Consider the following 17,312-nt stretch of genomic DNA (forward strand, 5'->3'; position numbering starts at 1 on the left):
ATAGAGCAAGATCTTAAAAGTTCATTGGTATTCTCGGAGTGAACCCTTTAGTGGCTGGACCATGGGGAGGTCTGGGAGACCCTGGGGAAGCGCTTACTTACCAAACGGTATGGAAATAGTGCAATATTTTTAAATCACCAGTTTGGCCATACAAGTACGTCCCTGCGAGTCATCAACTCTGCTGGTAGCAGTTATTTAACCTCCCTTTTCATGTGTGGAAGAATCTAGGTGTTTTTCTCCTCTAAAAAAAGGTACCTACATATTCCAAGAGGTTTTCCTTAACACAGCCCAACTCATAGCCACATCCCCCGACCACATGACAGGTCCTTACTGGGACACCACACAAAAACAAGCATATTCTCAGATAATTTAATCAGAATTTTAATATAAACAGGTCATTATCCCATATTTTACATGCAGAACGATTTCAATATTCCAAAAAAAAAAGGCGTCTTCTGTACATGGTGCTACTTGGCTCTTGTAGGAAAACATTGAAAAAATAATTGAGCTGTTGGTGGGTTTTGTGTTTCTGAGTTGTTTTCTGCAAAAGCTGCGGTACATTTGATCCTGCGTTGCCAACGCACAGGGCCAAGGCCTCCCAGGCACACAAAGGGACGAGGAGCAGCAACTTTCAGGCAAAGTGTAAAGACTAAACAAGCCGTTCCTTAATATGTGCATGGATGCACACTTATTTTGAGGCTCCTCCTTCCTTCTCCAATGGGACCAAGAGCCCCAGATTTGTGATCTGGCTTTTAACAAGGATTTTCAGTGGCCCACACCCAGACAGAAATTTGGCTGGTGGCTGGTTCTGGACCTTGACTGGTATCAGAAGGCAAAAGTAAGCTCAAAAAGCCGTTGTGTCCCCTCACCTCACCCCCATTTCTCAGGGACCCTTAAGGAAATATTCACCTTCCATTGCAGCCCCCTGAAAGTCCACCATGTTCTTTTGTATGTTCTAGGAAAAAAAAAAGAAAAGTGCTGACCTGTTCTTTTCATTCCCAACCTCACCTCTCATATAAATTAATATTCTGAAGAACATGCTGGAAGATTTTCTGAAGTGACACTCCTCTACGTGTACCACGTATATAAAATCGGCATTCCCTGTTCCCCATCCTCAACAAAACCATCGTTTCTGAAGAGCCTAAGGTGTCAAGGACTCACCAGGTGACACTCAAAGGACATTTAACCCTAAACTTTCACCCACTGTGAAGGAGAGAAATGATTACCTCTGGAACTAAAGTACATCCATTTACCAGATGACCAGCGCAAGTCATATGCTGTTGACGCTCCTGCTCTTTCACACGTGTTACAGCGGACTACAAATAAACACCTCCCAATCCAATAAGCACATTTCTTGGTGGACTACCTGCCCTGGTAGGATACAGTGAAAGATCTGTCCGTCAATTGGTAACATAATCCCCAGAGTCACAGGATGACCTGTGCAGACCCTTGTGTCAATTCCCACAGCTTCTCTCAATCATCCTCAGCCTATATCCAGACAAGCAGCAGTGCATCCCTTTCTCACTACTTCCAATGATGGAACAGCACCTAGGACAGCTCCCAAAAACTGAACATTTTCTGATGCATATTTGACATCACTGATGCAGAGAGAAAGTGACGTGCTTGGTATTCTCCTTCTGGAAGAAGAAACTCCTGTGTGGCTTTCACTACATTAATGAAAAGGGTTTTAATCATAGGGAGACATCTTTAAAAACAAGCAACAAAAAGTGTTACCCTAAGCTGGTTTTGTTGCTTTTTGTTGTTGTTGTTGTTGTTGCAACTTAACACTACAAACTCCGAGGACAACCGTGTCTTTCTAGGACCAAAGTTTTATTGTTACAAAGTCAACATTTCCTAATGTCAAAAGAGGCTTGCAACCCAATAGCTGTTTGCTCTTTTCACTGAGGCAGTAGAGTCAAATAAATGAAACTGGTGAACCCCATTTGCAAGGGGCAGGCCCAGCACACCCTACCTTTCTCCAGGGCAGGTGGAGAAAGGTGAGTCTGCAAGGGCAGTGCCTAAAAGTACAAGAGCAGCAAGATTTGAGCCCCACTGGCCCTGCCTAGACTCTCACATGGGTTATCAAAGCTGCACAAGGTCCAATAATATCAGCTTGAGGTCAATCAAACCCCAACACAGAGGTCCAAGGTGTTGTTGCAAAAAAAAAAAAAAAAAAGTATTCAGCACATTAATGGGTTTTGGATTGGAATTTCCCCCACATGCTCCCATCCCACTTGGAGAATTTGAAAAGACATTGCATTAGGTGTTTGTGTGTAAGGTGTATCACCAGCCTGAAAGGAGTGGGAATAAACCATCAGGGAGCCCAGGGCACCTTTGTGCTCACTTCAGGGGGATTCCATGGAACAGGTGGGAATGCTTGTTCTGAACCAAAGCCCGTCTTTGCCCCAGCAGCCATCTCTCACCAAAGGAAGGTACACCTTGTGGGTGTACCCCATATATCAGATACATCATGACAGCCTGGAACTTAGTTTATGTTTGGGGAACATAGTGACAATAGATGGAGAATTTTTTTTTAAAGGAAGATTAAATTCAGAGAATATTACCAGGAAGAAAAGGATCTATGCTCACATAAAGGCCATACCTTCTCCATCCCAACTCCCTCCCTCAAAATTCTTACTGGTCCCTGGCATTCGAATCAGCTGATACACACGTTCCCTGATTCAGACCGGTTCCAGGTAGAATTCTGAAATCTCAAAGATGTCCATGATTGAATCACATCTTAACAATACACTGAGGTAGACTGTGCTGAAAAAAGAAAATCACTATCCCCATTCACCTGTTTATTTTTCTTTGATAAAAATTTACATGCGCTCCATTTTTTATGAGAGTGATTTTCAGAGTGATTTTATATATTAAAATAAATACTTTTTCCCCTAATATAAGAAAAACCTTTCTGAATTAGAAAAATGTGAAAATTGCAGCTAGTGTAGTATACAACCACTACAAATTTACTAAGAAGAGAACAAAATACCTAGATCTACGTGTTTGTTTGTTTTTTTAATTTAGGTACAGACCCTCATATTTACAAAATAAATTTGGCAAAAATAATTTCTGTACTCTTGCTTCTTGTACCCAATCACTGAGGCTCCTCAGCAATATTTTTATATGCTGTATTTTCCCAAATCATATAAATAAGATAGCAATAGACAATTGGGATTCATGTCTACCTGTGTTCTTAATCAAGAATTGAGAGGGCTTGGAGGTTGCCATTATGACTCTATCCCATTCTTAAGCCCACAACTCTTAAGAAGAAAAGGAAGCAGTCAAAAAGTTGTAAGAAAATGCACTCAGGAATAATGCATGGGTGACGATTTTTTGATGAACCAAAGTGATGAGTTCACTGTGTTCATTGAGCAGCTGTGGTGGTTCTTTTTGCAAAGAGAAGAAACGGTGGATTCACGCCCATTCGGAAGTTCTTGGTGGTGTGAAAAGTCTTTCTCACGGTTTCTCCTCCAGACTCTACTCTCTTAGGGATTGCAACATTGTAAGCGCCTGAGCATTCTGCTCAGGCACCACACCTGGCCCAGATGAGGTCACCGGGCTCAGAGCAGCTTCCGGGAGTTCAGTACTGAGGACCGTCAGATGCTCTCAAGGTGGAGGGGACCAAGATGTACTCTCAGTGCACCTCTCTCTTATATTGCTTAGATGTTCCCAAAGTCCATCCAGGTTGTTGCGCTTTGGGATCTGACGTTCTTGGGTTTGCGCAATAACGGTAGGATGTTCACACCCGGGAGAGGAAATGCCATAAGAGGTACACACAGAGAACCAGAGGATGAACACAGGGGTTCTTGAAGGCAGGCTCAGAGCTAGGTAGCTACCAGCTTATCCGAACAGGAACCTTCCAGCAGACCTGGTACCTGAACCAGACCATCCATAAAACCTAGTCTGTCACACACTCCACGTGGCCCCACAACGTCCAAAAGTGTTAGCAGCGAACGTGGCTTCATTTCCAGAAATGGATGCCTTTAAGACCAAACAAAAAGGCCACTTGAGCCTGACTCCCTCCCCTTCCCGGCCCCACAACAGGCAGACCAACTCATGTCCCCACTCCCCGCCAACCCCGGGGAATAGTCAATAACTTATGAGGCTAATACCAGAGACTTTAAAAATTAAATATGTTACAAATATATTCTCAAAACTCTGTCATCTCAGTTCTTTTTTTTCCCCCTTTTTCCATTTTGTTTTTTCTTTCTTTCTTTTTTTTTTTTTTTTAATGTCCTAGCTTGGTTTGGTCTTGAAAAGATTCATAATCACTCCAAATGAAATGCTCCTCCCTTGGCCACCAACGTGAAGGGAGGACAGAAACCTGAGGCTAGACTTCCGACACAAGAAGAATCTGTCGAGAGCACAGTCTCCCAGTCAATAAGAAGGAAGGAGAGAGGGGGACATGAGCTCGCACCCTTGAGAAGAACCTTCATGAGCCAATTCCCAAAGCATCAACTCCGCATGGATACTTTGCACACACATCAGCCGTGTCTAATGGACACACACGTGCATACACACGTGAGCACACGCCGGGACCACAGACCCTTATCCAAAGTATGAAAGCAGCAGCTATTGGTCAATTTGAGGAACTCATTTTGTAAAGAAAAAAAAAAAATCCTTCAGCCTGGATGAGGAAAAAAAAAAAAAAAAAAAAAACCATCTTGAAGCCCAATCTGTAAAACTTGAAATTCTCCTGGAACAGGGCTGGGTGTTTTTGTTTTGTTTTTTCTTTTGAACTTTTGTTCCACAAACAGGAAGTTTTGTCTTTTATACTGCAGCTCAGACACCAGCAAAAAAAAAAAAAAAAAAAAAAAAAAAAAGAATTTGTAAAAACAGGTGCTTTGTTTCCATCTGCTGGGGGCGGGTGGGGGAAACGAAAAAACACAAAGTCCTGGTCTGAAACCGTCGTTGCCCCAAAGGAGCAGCAACTGTGGAAACCCCTTGCCCTCCAGGTTCACAGTTAAATCCTCTGCAGGACTAGTTAAATTGGTAACCAAACGAGTCCATCTTAAGATGAACAGAAATGTATAGGAACGATCTCTGAACTCCATCGGACATGGTAGAGTAGTGAGAATCCTGAGTTTTCCAGAGGCTTTCAAACCAGAGGAAAGCGAAAATGGGAACCCCTGCCTGCCCCCGCCACGGTAGGCACTGTTAGGAAGGATTGGACCGAGGCAAGGTCAGAATCCGCCCGTTTTTCTTGCCTCCGTTCATGTGTGTGTAAGGGATGTGTTCCTCGTAGCTCCGCTTGAAACCTAGCGAGGACCCTCCATCCCGGCCCCCCGCCTCCTCCCTCTGACAGTGCGAGGAACGGTCCAGGGGCACATTCTCCATGTCCTCAAACTCCATCTCCAGCTCCTCACTCTCGGGAGCCTTGTTCTCCTCGCTGTGGAAGAACGACACCTCCGGAAAGCTGGGGTGCAGGTCGTCCTTGAGCAGGTTGACAATCTCCAGGAAGGTTGGCCTCATCTTGGGGTTGAATTGCCAGCACATGCGCATGAGGTCAGTGCTGCGGGGCAGAAGGACACGTCCTGGGTGAGTCTGGGGGCCCAGCCAAGCATCCTCCCAACCCCCACCCTTGTCCCTGCAGCCAACACCCACGGACCACACGTGCTCACATCAGGTGCTGGCTGTGTATGTGGACAATTGTCAAGGCAGAAATAGCAATGCTAGAGGTGCTGAGAGATGGTGTTTTCTTTTTGCTTTTCTTCTTCTTATTTTGGACACAGCATCTCATTCTGTCACCCAGGCTGGAGTGCAGTGGCATGATCACAGCTCACTGCAGCCTCTGCCTCCTAGGCTCAAGCAATCCTCTCACCTTGGCCTCCCAAGTAGCTGGGACCACAGGTGTGCACCACCATGCCTAGCTAATTTTTGTACTTTTTGCAGAGACAGGGTTTTGCTATGTTGCCCAGGCTGGCCTCAAACTCCTAGGCTCAAACGATCCACCCACCTTGGCCTCCCAAGGTGCTGGGATTACAGGTGTGAGCCACCATGCATGGCCGCTTTTTTTTTTTTTTTTTTTTGAGACAGGGTTTCTCACTTTGTCACCAGGATGGAGGGCAGTGGCACAATTATAGCTAATTGCAGCCTCGAACTCCTGGGCTCATGCCATCCTCCTGCCTCAACCTCCCAAAGCACTGAGATTCCAGGCATGAGCCATCCTGTCCAGCCTGAAAGATGGTTTTGAAAAGGGCTGCCTCATTTCAAAACTGGGTCAAGAGTAATCCCAGCACTTTGGGAGGCTGAGCCAGGAGGCTGAGTCCACGAGTTCAAGGTTGCAGTGAGCTGTGATTGCACCACTGCACTCTACCAGCCTGGGTGACAGAGTGAGACTTCATCACTCTGTCACCCAGGCTGCAGTGCAATGGCGCAGTCTCTGCTCACTGCAACCTCTGTCTCCCCGATTCAAGCAATTCTCCTGCCTCAGCCTCCTGAGTAGCTGGGATTACAGGCGCCTACCACCGCGCCTGGGTAATTTTTATATTTTTAATAGAGACGGGGTTTCACCATGTTGGCCAGGCTGGTCTTGAACTCCTGACCTTAGGTGATCATTCACCTCGGTCTCCCAAATTGCTGGGATTACAGGCGTGAGCCACCCATGCCCAGCCACCTGACAAAATTTTAAGTGTATAAAGAATTAACAGGCAGCTGAGCGCGGAGGCCGAGGTGGGCGGATCACGAGGTCAGGAGATCGAGACCACGGTGAAACCCCGTTTCTACTAAAAATACAAAAAAAAAAAAAAAAAAAAATTAGCCTGGCGCAGTGGCGGGCGCCTGTAGTCCCAGCTACTCGGGAGGCTGAGGCAGGAGAATGGCGTGAACCCGGAGGCGGAGCTTGCAGTGAGCCGAGATCGCGCCACTGCACTCCAGCCTGGACGACAGAGCAAGACTCCATCTCAAAAAAAAAAAAAAAAAAAATTAACAGGCAAACATAGGTCTCTCTCCCCCGACCCCAGGTCTCCAGTTCCCTTCTCCCAAGATAACTACTGCTACGGGTTTTTTGTGTGACCTTCCAAAGATACAATCATATGATTTGCAAACACAAGCTTGCAGGTAAAGACATAATATGCAAACATAAACACATATGCAAACACGTGTGCTAATGATATGTAAACAAGGTGTACATGTGCTGATGCACACATAAACATATAATATGCCAACATAAATACCTATGTAAATATATAATATGCAAATGTAAGCATACATGTAGCATATATGGAAACTCAAGTGTGTGTACCACAATGCAATATGCAAATGCAAGCACGCATGTAAAGACAAGCTATGCAAACACAAACACATCTGTAACATATAGCATGAAAACACAGTGAGCGTGTAGACATAGGAAAGGCAAAACCAAGCACAAGTGTAAAGGGCAATACCCTTTCAACGAACACCTCACACACCTTAAACCCTTTCTACACTTACACTCTCTCTGGACAGTTGTCGGGTTGATCCAGATACCCTCCATCCATGACAAATTTCAACACCTGTTCATTAGACAGGCCTTGGTAAGGCTGTTCTGCCAAGCTGGTGATTTCCCAAAGGACCACGCCAAAGGACCTGCCAATGACAGTTGAGAGTAGTAACAAAGAAGCCATTTATACACACACACACACGCAAACACACACACGCAAACACACATGCAAACACATACACAAACACACATACGCAAGCACACACATGCAAACACACAACATACATGCAAACATACACACACACACAAACACGCACACACGCAAACACACACAGGCAAACTAGCACACAGGCGCACACATGCAAACACATACACGCAAACACAAACACACATGCACACACATGCAAATACACACAAACACACGAACACACATGCACACATATGCACACACATACACATGCAAACACACAAACACACGCGTGCGCACACATGCAAATACACACGCAAACACACGCAAACACACATACACACACATACACATGCAAACACACAAACACACACATCTCTTGGTTTCTAGAACGTGGTTGGCCACTTAATAAAACAATTCATGCTGCAGATCATAAATGCTGTGAAAGGAAATCAATTTGGGGCTCCCAAATCACTAAACTCAAGGAAAAAGTCCAGCTGGGAACTGCTTGGACAAACCTGCCTCCCAGTCTATTCAGAGTCTCCACTCTGCTCACTGAGATACCTGCATATCTGATTGGCTTCTTTGGAGAGGCTCATCAGAAACTCAAAAGAATGCAACCATTTGTCTCTTATCTACCTACAACCTGGAAGCTCCCTCCCCGCTTCGAGTTGTCCCGTCTTTCCAGACCGAACCAATGTTCATCTTATATATGTTGACTGATGTCTCATGTCTCCCTAAAATGTATAAAACCAAACTGTGCTCTGACCACCTTGGGCACCTGTCCTCAGGACCACCTGAGGCTGTGCCACGGGCACATGTCCTCAACCTTGGCAAGATAAACTTCCTAAATTAACTGAGACCTGTCTCAGATTTTCGGGGTTCACAATGCCTACAGGATTAGTCAGGACATAAGAGTAGCTGTGGGAAGATCCTCAGACAGGACGCTGCCTTCCTATCCTTGATGGGGCGTCCAGGAGGATGGCAGGTTTCCTTCCCCCGCTCTTGGCTGTCACTAGCACCTGGAATTCCAGCCCAGCATCCATCCACCCATCCACACACAACTCACCACATGTCAGAAGAAGTGGTAAAGACCCCATCCTTCAGGGACTCCGGCGCCATCCACCGTACAGGGAGCAGACCCTTACCCCCTTTCCGGTAGTAATCCGTTTCATAGATGTCTCTGGTCATTCCAAAGTCTGACAACATGAAAGGTTTACACGCTCTTAACCTTCAGCCTTGGTCCTAGCATCTGCCATCCTGACTGCCCCACCTCTCACAGAGCCCTAAGAGGGGTTCACCTGGCCCACGTCTGTGCCCACCTGGGTGGTGGCCAAATCCAGTAAGAATGGATTCTGAGGGTACGCATGGGGAAGTGAAGGGGGAAGATGGGCTACTGTTTAAAGGGAGGGAAAAGAAGGTACCAAATGACAAAGAAGCTACATTTTTCTTTTTTTTTTTTGATATGGAGTCTCACTCTGTCCTCCAGGCTGGAGTGCAGTGGTGCAATCTTGGCTCACTGCAACCTCTACCTCCCTGATTCAAACAATTCTCCTGCCTCAGCCTCCTGAGTAGCTGAGATTACAGCTGTCTGCCACCATGTCTAGCTAATGTTTTGTATTTTGAGTAGAGACAGGGTTTCACCGTGTTGACCAGGCTGGTCTCGAACTCCTGAGCTCAGGTAATCTGCCCACCTCAGCCTCCCAAAGTGCTGGGATTACAGGGGTGAGCCACCGCGCCTGGCCAGGAGATGTCTTTTTGAGTCATAATAGAATCATATCACTTCCTGCTGCCCCTTGCTAACGTAAGATAATGTCAAGATGACTTGCCATGACACGCAAGGTCCTTCTGGGTCTCGTTTCTGCCTCTCTTCTCATCCTCACATCTCACGCTGCTCTAGTCCCCTCTATATTCCTTTTTTATTTGTTTTTTGAAATAGCGTCTCACTGTCGCCCAGGCTGGAGTGCAGCGATGCAGTCACAGCTCACTGCAGCCTCCACCTCCTAGGCTCAAGCAATCCTCCCACCCCAGCCTCCTGAGTAGCTGGGACCACAGGTGTGTACCACCACACCCCACTTTTTAAAAAATTTTTTCAAGGGGATGAAGTCTTGCTATGCTGCCCAGGCTGGTCTCAAACTCCTGGACTCAAGCAGTCTTTACATATTGGACTTCCAAAGCACTGAGATTACAGGCGGGACCCCCAGTCCTACAAATATCTTTTAAAGAAGTGAATGAGTAAGTAAGTTTATCAATACATGCAATTAGACAGCTGGGGGGGGGTCCCCATCCAAAATCTTGCCCAGCCAGGCACAGTGGCTCATGTCTGTAATCCCAGTGCTTTGGGAGGCCAACACAGGTGGATCATTTGAGGTCAGGAGTTTGAGACCATCTTGGCCTACACGGTGAAACTCCGTCTCTACTAAAAATACAAAAAGTAGCTGGGTGTGGTGGCGCACGCCTGTAATCCTAGCTACTCAGGAGGCTGGGGCAGGAGAATCGCTTGAATCCAAGAGGTGGAGGTTTCAGTGAGCCGAGATCCTGTCACTGGACTCCAGCCTGGGCAACATAGCAAGACTCCATCTCAGAAAAAAGAAAAAAAAAAAGCCGGTGCAGTGGCTCATGCCTGTAATCCCAGCACTTTGGGAGGCTGAGGCAGGAGGATCACAAGGTCAGGAGATCAAGACTATCCTGGCCAACATGGTGAAACCCCGTCTCCACTAAAAATACAAAAATTTTAGCTGGGTGTGGTGGCGCACACCTGTAGTCCCAGCTACTCAGAAGGCTGAGGCAGGTGAATCACTTGAACCCAGGAGGCAGAGGTTGCAGTGAGCCGAGATCGCGCCACTGCACTCCAGCCTGGGCGATAGAGTAAGACTCTGTCTCAAAAACAAAAGCAAAAAACAGACAACAACAACAACAACAAAAAACCCCCACAAAAACAAAAAACAAAAAGAACTATCTTGCCCCTTTATACTATCAGAAAAGACTTAGTGGCTCATTATAGACAACCTCCTTCTGAAATCAAACCTGGCATGGGTCGTTATGTTTTCAAAGCAGAAAGCCAGACGAACCTCCAATTTTGACAGTAAAATCATGGGCGACCATGCAGTTTCTCGCTGCCAGGTCCCGATGCACAAACTTCTTGGCGTTCAGGTAGGCCATCCCGTCAGCAATCTCTGCCGCCATCTGAATCATCTCTTGCAGGGTAGGCGGAGGGCGGCCAGGATTATTCTAAAACAGAAACACGGGGTTGGTGTTTCAGCAGCACTGGGATCTGAGGAGGCCAGGAGCGGGTGCCCCACCGAGTACCCCGCTGGGTCCCCCGAAGCAGCTCACCTCAGCCTCTGGCCGCAGAGAACGGAGGTAGCTCTTCAGGTCTCCATGAGCCATCAGCTCCATCACCACCAGCGTGGGCTGGCCCTTGGACACCACTCCCAGGAGGCGCACCTGTGGAGCAAGCAACCAGGGTTCTTGGAGGAGGGTCCGTGATTCGACTCACCAAGGTTCTCCTCCCTCCCTGGCGTCTATGTCACACACAGCACCCTGTGGCCTGGATGCCGCGTGCTTAGCCCTGGTCTAGGAGAGCAGACAGACCTGCCTGGACAGCAGACAGATAGGCCTTTGTATTTTTTTTTTTTTTTTTAATTTTCGAGACGGAATCTAGCTGTTACCCAGGCTAGAGTGCAGTGGTGTGATCTCGGCTCACTGCTACCTTTGCCTCCCGGGTTCAAGTAATTCTCCTGCCTCAGTCTCCCAAGTAGCTGGGGTTACTGGTGCCTGCCACCACACCCAGCTAATTTTTGTATTTTTAGTAGAGACAGGATTTCTCCATGTTGGTCAGGCTGGTCTTGAACTCCCGACCTCTGGTGATCCACCTGCCTCAGCCTCCCAAAGTACTGGGATTACAGCCACCGCACCCGGTCAGTCCTTTGTATTTTAACCATTCCCTCTGCCTGGCTCTCTGTTCCCTGCCACATCCACAGGGCCCAGCTCCTCATGTCCTTTAAGTCTTTGCTCAAATACACCCCTGTCCAACCCTCCTTTCCTCCCTTTTTTCATGTTTCCATAGCATTTTCTCCTAATGTATAAAGGGTTTGGAGTCAGCCAGGGGCAGTGGCTTATGCCTATAATCCCAGCACTTTGGGAGGCTGAGGCTGGTGGATCACCTGAAGTCAGGAGTTCAAGAGCAGCCTGGCCAACATGGCGAAAACCCGTCTCTACTAAAAATACAAAAATTAGCTGGGTGTGGTGGTGGGCTCCTGTTATCCCAGCTACTCAGGAGGCCGCCGCAGGAGAGTTGCTTGAACCTGGGAGGCAGAGGTTGCAGTGAGCCGAGATTGTGCCACTGCACTCCACCCTGGGCAACAGAGAGAGACTCTGTCTTAAAAATATATAAAAATAGGCTGGGCATGGTGGCTGACGCCTGTAATCCCAGCACTTTGGGAGGCCGAAGTGGGCGGATCACGAGGTCAGGAGATCAAGACCATCCTGGCTAACACAGTGAAACCCTGTCTCTACTGAAAATACAAAAAAATTAGCTGGGTGTGGTGGCGGGCACCTGTAGTCCCAGCTACTCGGGAGGCTGAGACAGGAGAATAGCGTGAACCCGGGAGGTGGAGCTTGCAGTGAGTTGAGATTGTGCCACTGCACTCCAGCCTGGACAACAAAGCAAGACTCCATCTCAAAAAAAAAAAAAAAAAAATATATATATATATATATATATACACACACATATATATATACACATATATATACACACATATATATATACACACACACATATATATATACACATATATATATAAAATAAAAATAAAGGTTTTGGAGTCTGTCTCCACCTGCTGTTTTGGAAGCTCTACTACAGGGGCAGGTATCCACTGTATCACAGGGACAAGAGCAGGGCTTTAAATGCCCCATAAATATGTGTGGCAAGGATAAAAGCACATGGGACTCAAAGAGAAACAAAGGAGCAGAAAGGCAGGAAGAGTTTGTTCTGCCTTCAAAGGAGAGTAGGAACGAGGGCAGGTGGTATCAGGTGGACCTCTGTGTGGTCCTGGGTTACAAAGGAGCCAGGAAAAAGCAAGAAATGCAAGAGTCTAAAAAGCAATGGAAGATTCTGGAAAATGATGGAAGATTCCAGAAAGTGGTGGAAGATTCCAGAAAATGATGGAAGATTCCAGAAAGTGATGAAAGATTCTGGAAAGCAATGAAACATTCCAGAAAGTGATGAGACAGTGATAGAGTCTGGTTCCAGGCAAAGTGGGAGAGGATGGGATTTGAGAAGGGAACAATCCCTCCTCGCACCTCTAGGATGGGAAGCTTAGTGGAGTGGGGGGTGGGTAGGAGGTTACACCCTGTGTCCTCTGTCGCTCTGTGCAGGAGGAGGAGGCAGAGAGAGGGAAGGGTCAGGAAAGCCAGCCCATGTCCCATCCCTGCTGGACTCACCACGTGATGGCAGGTGAAGCCCTTCATGACCGAGGCCTCATTGAGGAATTCAATCCGCTCTCGGAGACTGGCTGACTCGTTGACCGTCTTCACCGCCACACGGGTCTCTGCCTCACCCTTGATGATGTCCCTGGCGTTGCCCTCATATACCATGCCGAAGGAGCCCTGCCCCAGCTCTCGAAGGAGGGTTATCTTCTCTCGAGGCACCTCCCACTCGTCCGGCACGTACACAGAGCATGGAAACACTACTTCTCACTTATCTACACAGCATCCTTGGCGGATCCCTTGGGGGTCTGCAGCCACCTTCCACCCAAGCCCTCACCCAAACCCCCTCGAAAACACTCATGAAATGAGTTCTGTGATCCAGGACCCATGCTGGGCACTGGGCATATGGCCGAGAACAGGACAGGCATCTGCACCCATGGAGAGAGGGCATGGCAGAGACTCAAGGAGGGAGCCACAACCGGTCCAAGATCCTGGCCAATATGTCCTGAGGCAAACCTGCATCCCCATCCTTCTTGTCTGATTTTAGACCCTTGCTACAGAATGATGCTACTTCCCACCTGAGACTACTGTTTCTGCAAAGTGCCAAGGGGATGGAAGACAGGTTGTAATAGGTTGGGGAAAAAAAAAAGCCAGGATACTTGGAGCTCTTCCCATGAAAATGTGGAGTCTATCTCACCACCCCTTGGCCCTGGGCATGGCCTTGTGAGTTATTTTGGTCAATGGGAATCAACAAGAATGACCCAAGCAGAGATTTGGAATGGACTATTGCCCTGGAGCTTGCCCTCCCTTGCTACTAGGAACCAACAGAGGACCATGCAATGAAGCCTGAGCCAGCCTGCTGGAGCCTAAGAGGCTACATGGACAGAGTGAGGCTCAGCCTCCCCCAGCTTAGGGTTCCCACCTTGGGACCACCCAGCCTGCTGACCACCAGACATGTGAGTGAAATCATCTAAGACTACTGAGCGCTAGCTGACACACCAGCAAAACATAGCTACATGGGTGAAGCCAGGCAAGACCAGAAGAAGAACTGCCCAGCTGAGCCCAGTCCAAATGGTCGACCCTGTCCAAGGGTCCCAGACCAGCTAGATGAGCCCATTCAGGCAGGTGCCAAATACCATGTGTCCAGATGCACACAGTAATGAGGTTTCTGCAGCAAGGGCAGTTTGGCAAACTCAAATGAATAAGAGGGCTTTTCTTGGCCTCCCTGGGGAACCCATCCTTCACTCTCACTCAATAGTGAAGGCAAAGGAAACTGATGAGTAGGGTTCTGGCCACCCACAGGGAAGGGATGGTACTCACCATCACTGGCACTGAGATACTCAGGGTTTGAAGAAGCGTAAAGCGGTCCCAGCGGCCCATCTGGCTGCCTGGAGGAGAAAAACGAGGCACGTTACCTTGAGATTCTCATGGGACTCTGCAGAAAGGTGTTTCATACAAGACTCCCCAGGGCAAATGGCAGCCCTTACCAGCAGAATCCCCATAATCCTAGATGCAGTCTAGGGCAGGGATGGGGGACCTTTATGTTTTGAATGGAAGCCCATCAGACAGGTACTTAAGTGCATCAACATGGGAGCACTCATCCCTCCCTGGGTGGTTTTTTTTGTTTTTGTTTTTACATTTCAGAGTTGCAGTCTTGCTGTGTTGTGGCTGGAGGGCAGTGGTATAATCATAGCTCACTGCAGTCTCAACCTTCTGGGCTCCAGAGATCCTCCCACCTCAGCTTTCTGAATAGCTGGGAATACAGGTGCTCACCACTACACCTGGCTAATTTTTAAAATTTCATAGAGACAGGGTCTCACTATGTTGCCCAGGCTGGTCTTGAACTCTTGGTCTCAAGTGATCCTCCTGCCTCATCCTCCCGAGTGGCTGGGACTACAGATGTGTACGACCATGCAGGGCTCTGGCTGGCTTTTATTATAACTTATGGCCATCCATGTAACACTTAAAAACCACTCACCCAGTACTGTTCTAGAGCGAGCTCATCCTGACTGATGAGAAACATTTATTAAATTTTCAGGAAACTAGTGAGCCAGTTGTTAAATACAAGCATCATTAAAGATTAAATTGTACAATGCCTTCCAAATAGAACAAAAAATGTAAATTATAGAGGCTTACAATTAAATAAATTATCCTAAAAGCAAAGACAATACAAGTTCAAAACTCATCACTTCCTAACTCTCATACTACATTTTACTATAATCAATGCAGTTGAGGTTATTTACGTTGTATCATTTATACACCATATTGTATCCGTAGGGTGGATTCAATGGGGAGCTATTATGTATCTCTTTCCAACACTGCACTCAGTAATATTATGTCTACAGCTTGAAATTAGACATGCTGGGAATATTTACATTACAGAAACTGGCAAATGCTATAACTCGGGACTGGATTTGTTGTTCTGTTGTTTGTCCAGGCTTGAGAAGGTGATGAGAAAAATGGTTTTTTGTTTGTTTCATTTTGTTTTTGAGACAGTCTCGCTGTCTTGCCCAGACTGGAGTGCAATGGTGCGATCTTGGCTCACTGCAATCTCAGCCTCCCAGGTTCAAGCGATTCTCCTGCTTCAGCCTCCTGAGGAGCTGGGATTACAGGCGCACACCTCCACACCCTGCTAATTTTTGTATTTTTAGTGGAGATGGGGTTTCACCATGTTGGTCAGGCTGGTCTCAAACTCCTGACCTCATGATACGCCCGCCTCGGCCTCCCAAAGTGCTGGGATTACAGGTGTGAGCCACTGTGCCCAGCCAAGAAAAATGTTTAATCATGTAGATTAAACTTAAAATCGTGTCATGTCTGCAACTGTGATGTTGCACGTGGCACAAAACATTAATAAAATGTTCTTCTGATATTTAAAAATTACCATCTGACTCAGCAAAGACGTCACTCATATCACTGATGAACATATATGTCTTATTTCAGTTTTGTCCTACTTTTTTTTTTTTTTCTGAGACAGAGTCTCCCTCTGTCGCCCAGGCTAGAGTGCAATGGTGAGATTTCGGCTCACTGCAACCTCCACCTCCAGGGTTCAGTAATTCTCCTGCCTCAGCCTCCTGAGTAGCTGGGATTACAGGCACCCATCACCATGGCCGGTTAATTTTTTAGTATTTTTAGTAGAGACGAGGTTTCACCATGTTGGCCAGGCTGGTCTCAAACTCCTGACCTCAGGTGATTCACTTGCCTTGGCCTCCCAAAGTGCTAGGATTACAGGTGTGAGCCACTGTGCCCAGTCAAGTCCTACTCTTTAATGTAAATTTTGAAAAATTAATCAACATTCACATTGGAGCTTTACTTGTTTATCAATTGCAATAACAGGTTGGCTTTGGATATAAAGGTTTGGGCAAAAACAAAAAAACCAGAAACGTTCTGTGAGAATCAACTGGCTAGAGGGAATTTATAATAAAGAGTTGTGTATATCATATTATGACAATTATCTGTAAATTGCATGTTACACATCCTATATCAGTAAAATTCATAATAAGCTTAAATATATCTATACCTATATCAAGGCATGTTTTCCCCCAGAGAACCAAGTGTTCCCAGCACACCACTGAACTCACTGAACTCACCTCTTTCTCAGGAATAGATAAATACTTCCAATCACAACACTGAAGAGAAAGACAAAGATGAGGGGGCCGATGATAATTTTTGCAATATTTGACGGGACATCTACTGAAATAGAATAAGAAAATATATGTTTCATATCAATGTGTTTCCAACAAAGTTCACATCAAAAATCACATCTACTCCTGGAATGGGTGGGCCACCCTCTTCCCTCCCTCTCTTGTCCATGAGCCTCTCTGCTGCTCTTCCACACCCTGATTTTCCAGCAGTCCCAAAACAGTCCCGTAGGTGCAGTGGGACCAGGCAGTGGGCTCAGAGGTCAGTATTCTGGAAGCACACTGTTCCCCACTCCTGCCCCAAATCACTGCTCATTTCCACCCCTCCCACATCTCAGTCAGCAGATGCAGGATCCTATACTGTCAGTTTAATGCTCTGCTGTTGCCCCTCTGAAATGCTTATTCATTTTATTTTAATTTTTATTTATTTACTTATTTTTGTGACGGAGTCTTGCTCTGACACCCAGGCTAGAGTTCAGTGGCACGATCTCGCCTCACTGGAACCTCCTCCTTCCGGGTTTAAGAGATTCTCCTGCTTCAGCCTCCCAAGTAGCTGGGATTATAGGCGTGTACCATCACACCTGGCTAATTTTTATTTTTTTAGTAGAGATGGGGTTTCACCTTATTGGCCAGG

At 46.8% G+C, this 17,312-nt stretch overlaps 1 protein-coding gene across 4 annotated transcripts in view; it reads right to left on the reverse strand.

Annotated features, from left to right (window-relative positions):
- Positions 1-365: 365 nt before the first annotated feature.
- Positions 366-17,312, reverse strand: part of INSR (insulin receptor) — a 181,233-nt gene continuing 164,286 nt past the window's right edge. For 2 of the 4 annotated variants that reach the window (XM_054465662.2, XM_054465659.2), the window contains 8 exons: positions 16,628-16,730; positions 14,361-14,428; positions 13,056-13,300; positions 10,947-11,057; positions 10,682-10,841; positions 8,680-8,809; positions 7,435-7,569; positions 366-5,515 (listed from right to left, as the gene is read on the reverse strand). In XM_054465662.2, the coding sequence (XP_054321637.1) occupies positions 5,161-5,515; positions 7,435-7,569; positions 8,680-8,809; positions 10,682-10,841; positions 10,947-11,057; positions 13,056-13,300; positions 14,361-14,428; positions 16,628-16,730 (1,307 nt within the window). In that variant the 3' untranslated portion in view covers positions 366-5,160. The remainder of the gene's footprint in view (positions 5,516-7,434; positions 7,570-8,679; positions 8,810-10,681; positions 10,842-10,946; positions 11,058-13,055; positions 13,301-14,360; positions 14,429-16,627; positions 16,731-17,312) is intronic. The other 2 variants (XM_054465663.2, XM_054465660.2) reach the window with 1 other exon arrangement.

The sequence above is a fragment of the Pongo pygmaeus genome, chromosome 20, assembly GCF_028885625.2.
Source record: "Pongo pygmaeus isolate AG05252 chromosome 20, NHGRI_mPonPyg2-v2.0_pri, whole genome shotgun sequence".
Classification (NCBI taxonomy): Eukaryota; Metazoa; Chordata; class Mammalia; order Primates; family Hominidae; genus Pongo; species Pongo pygmaeus.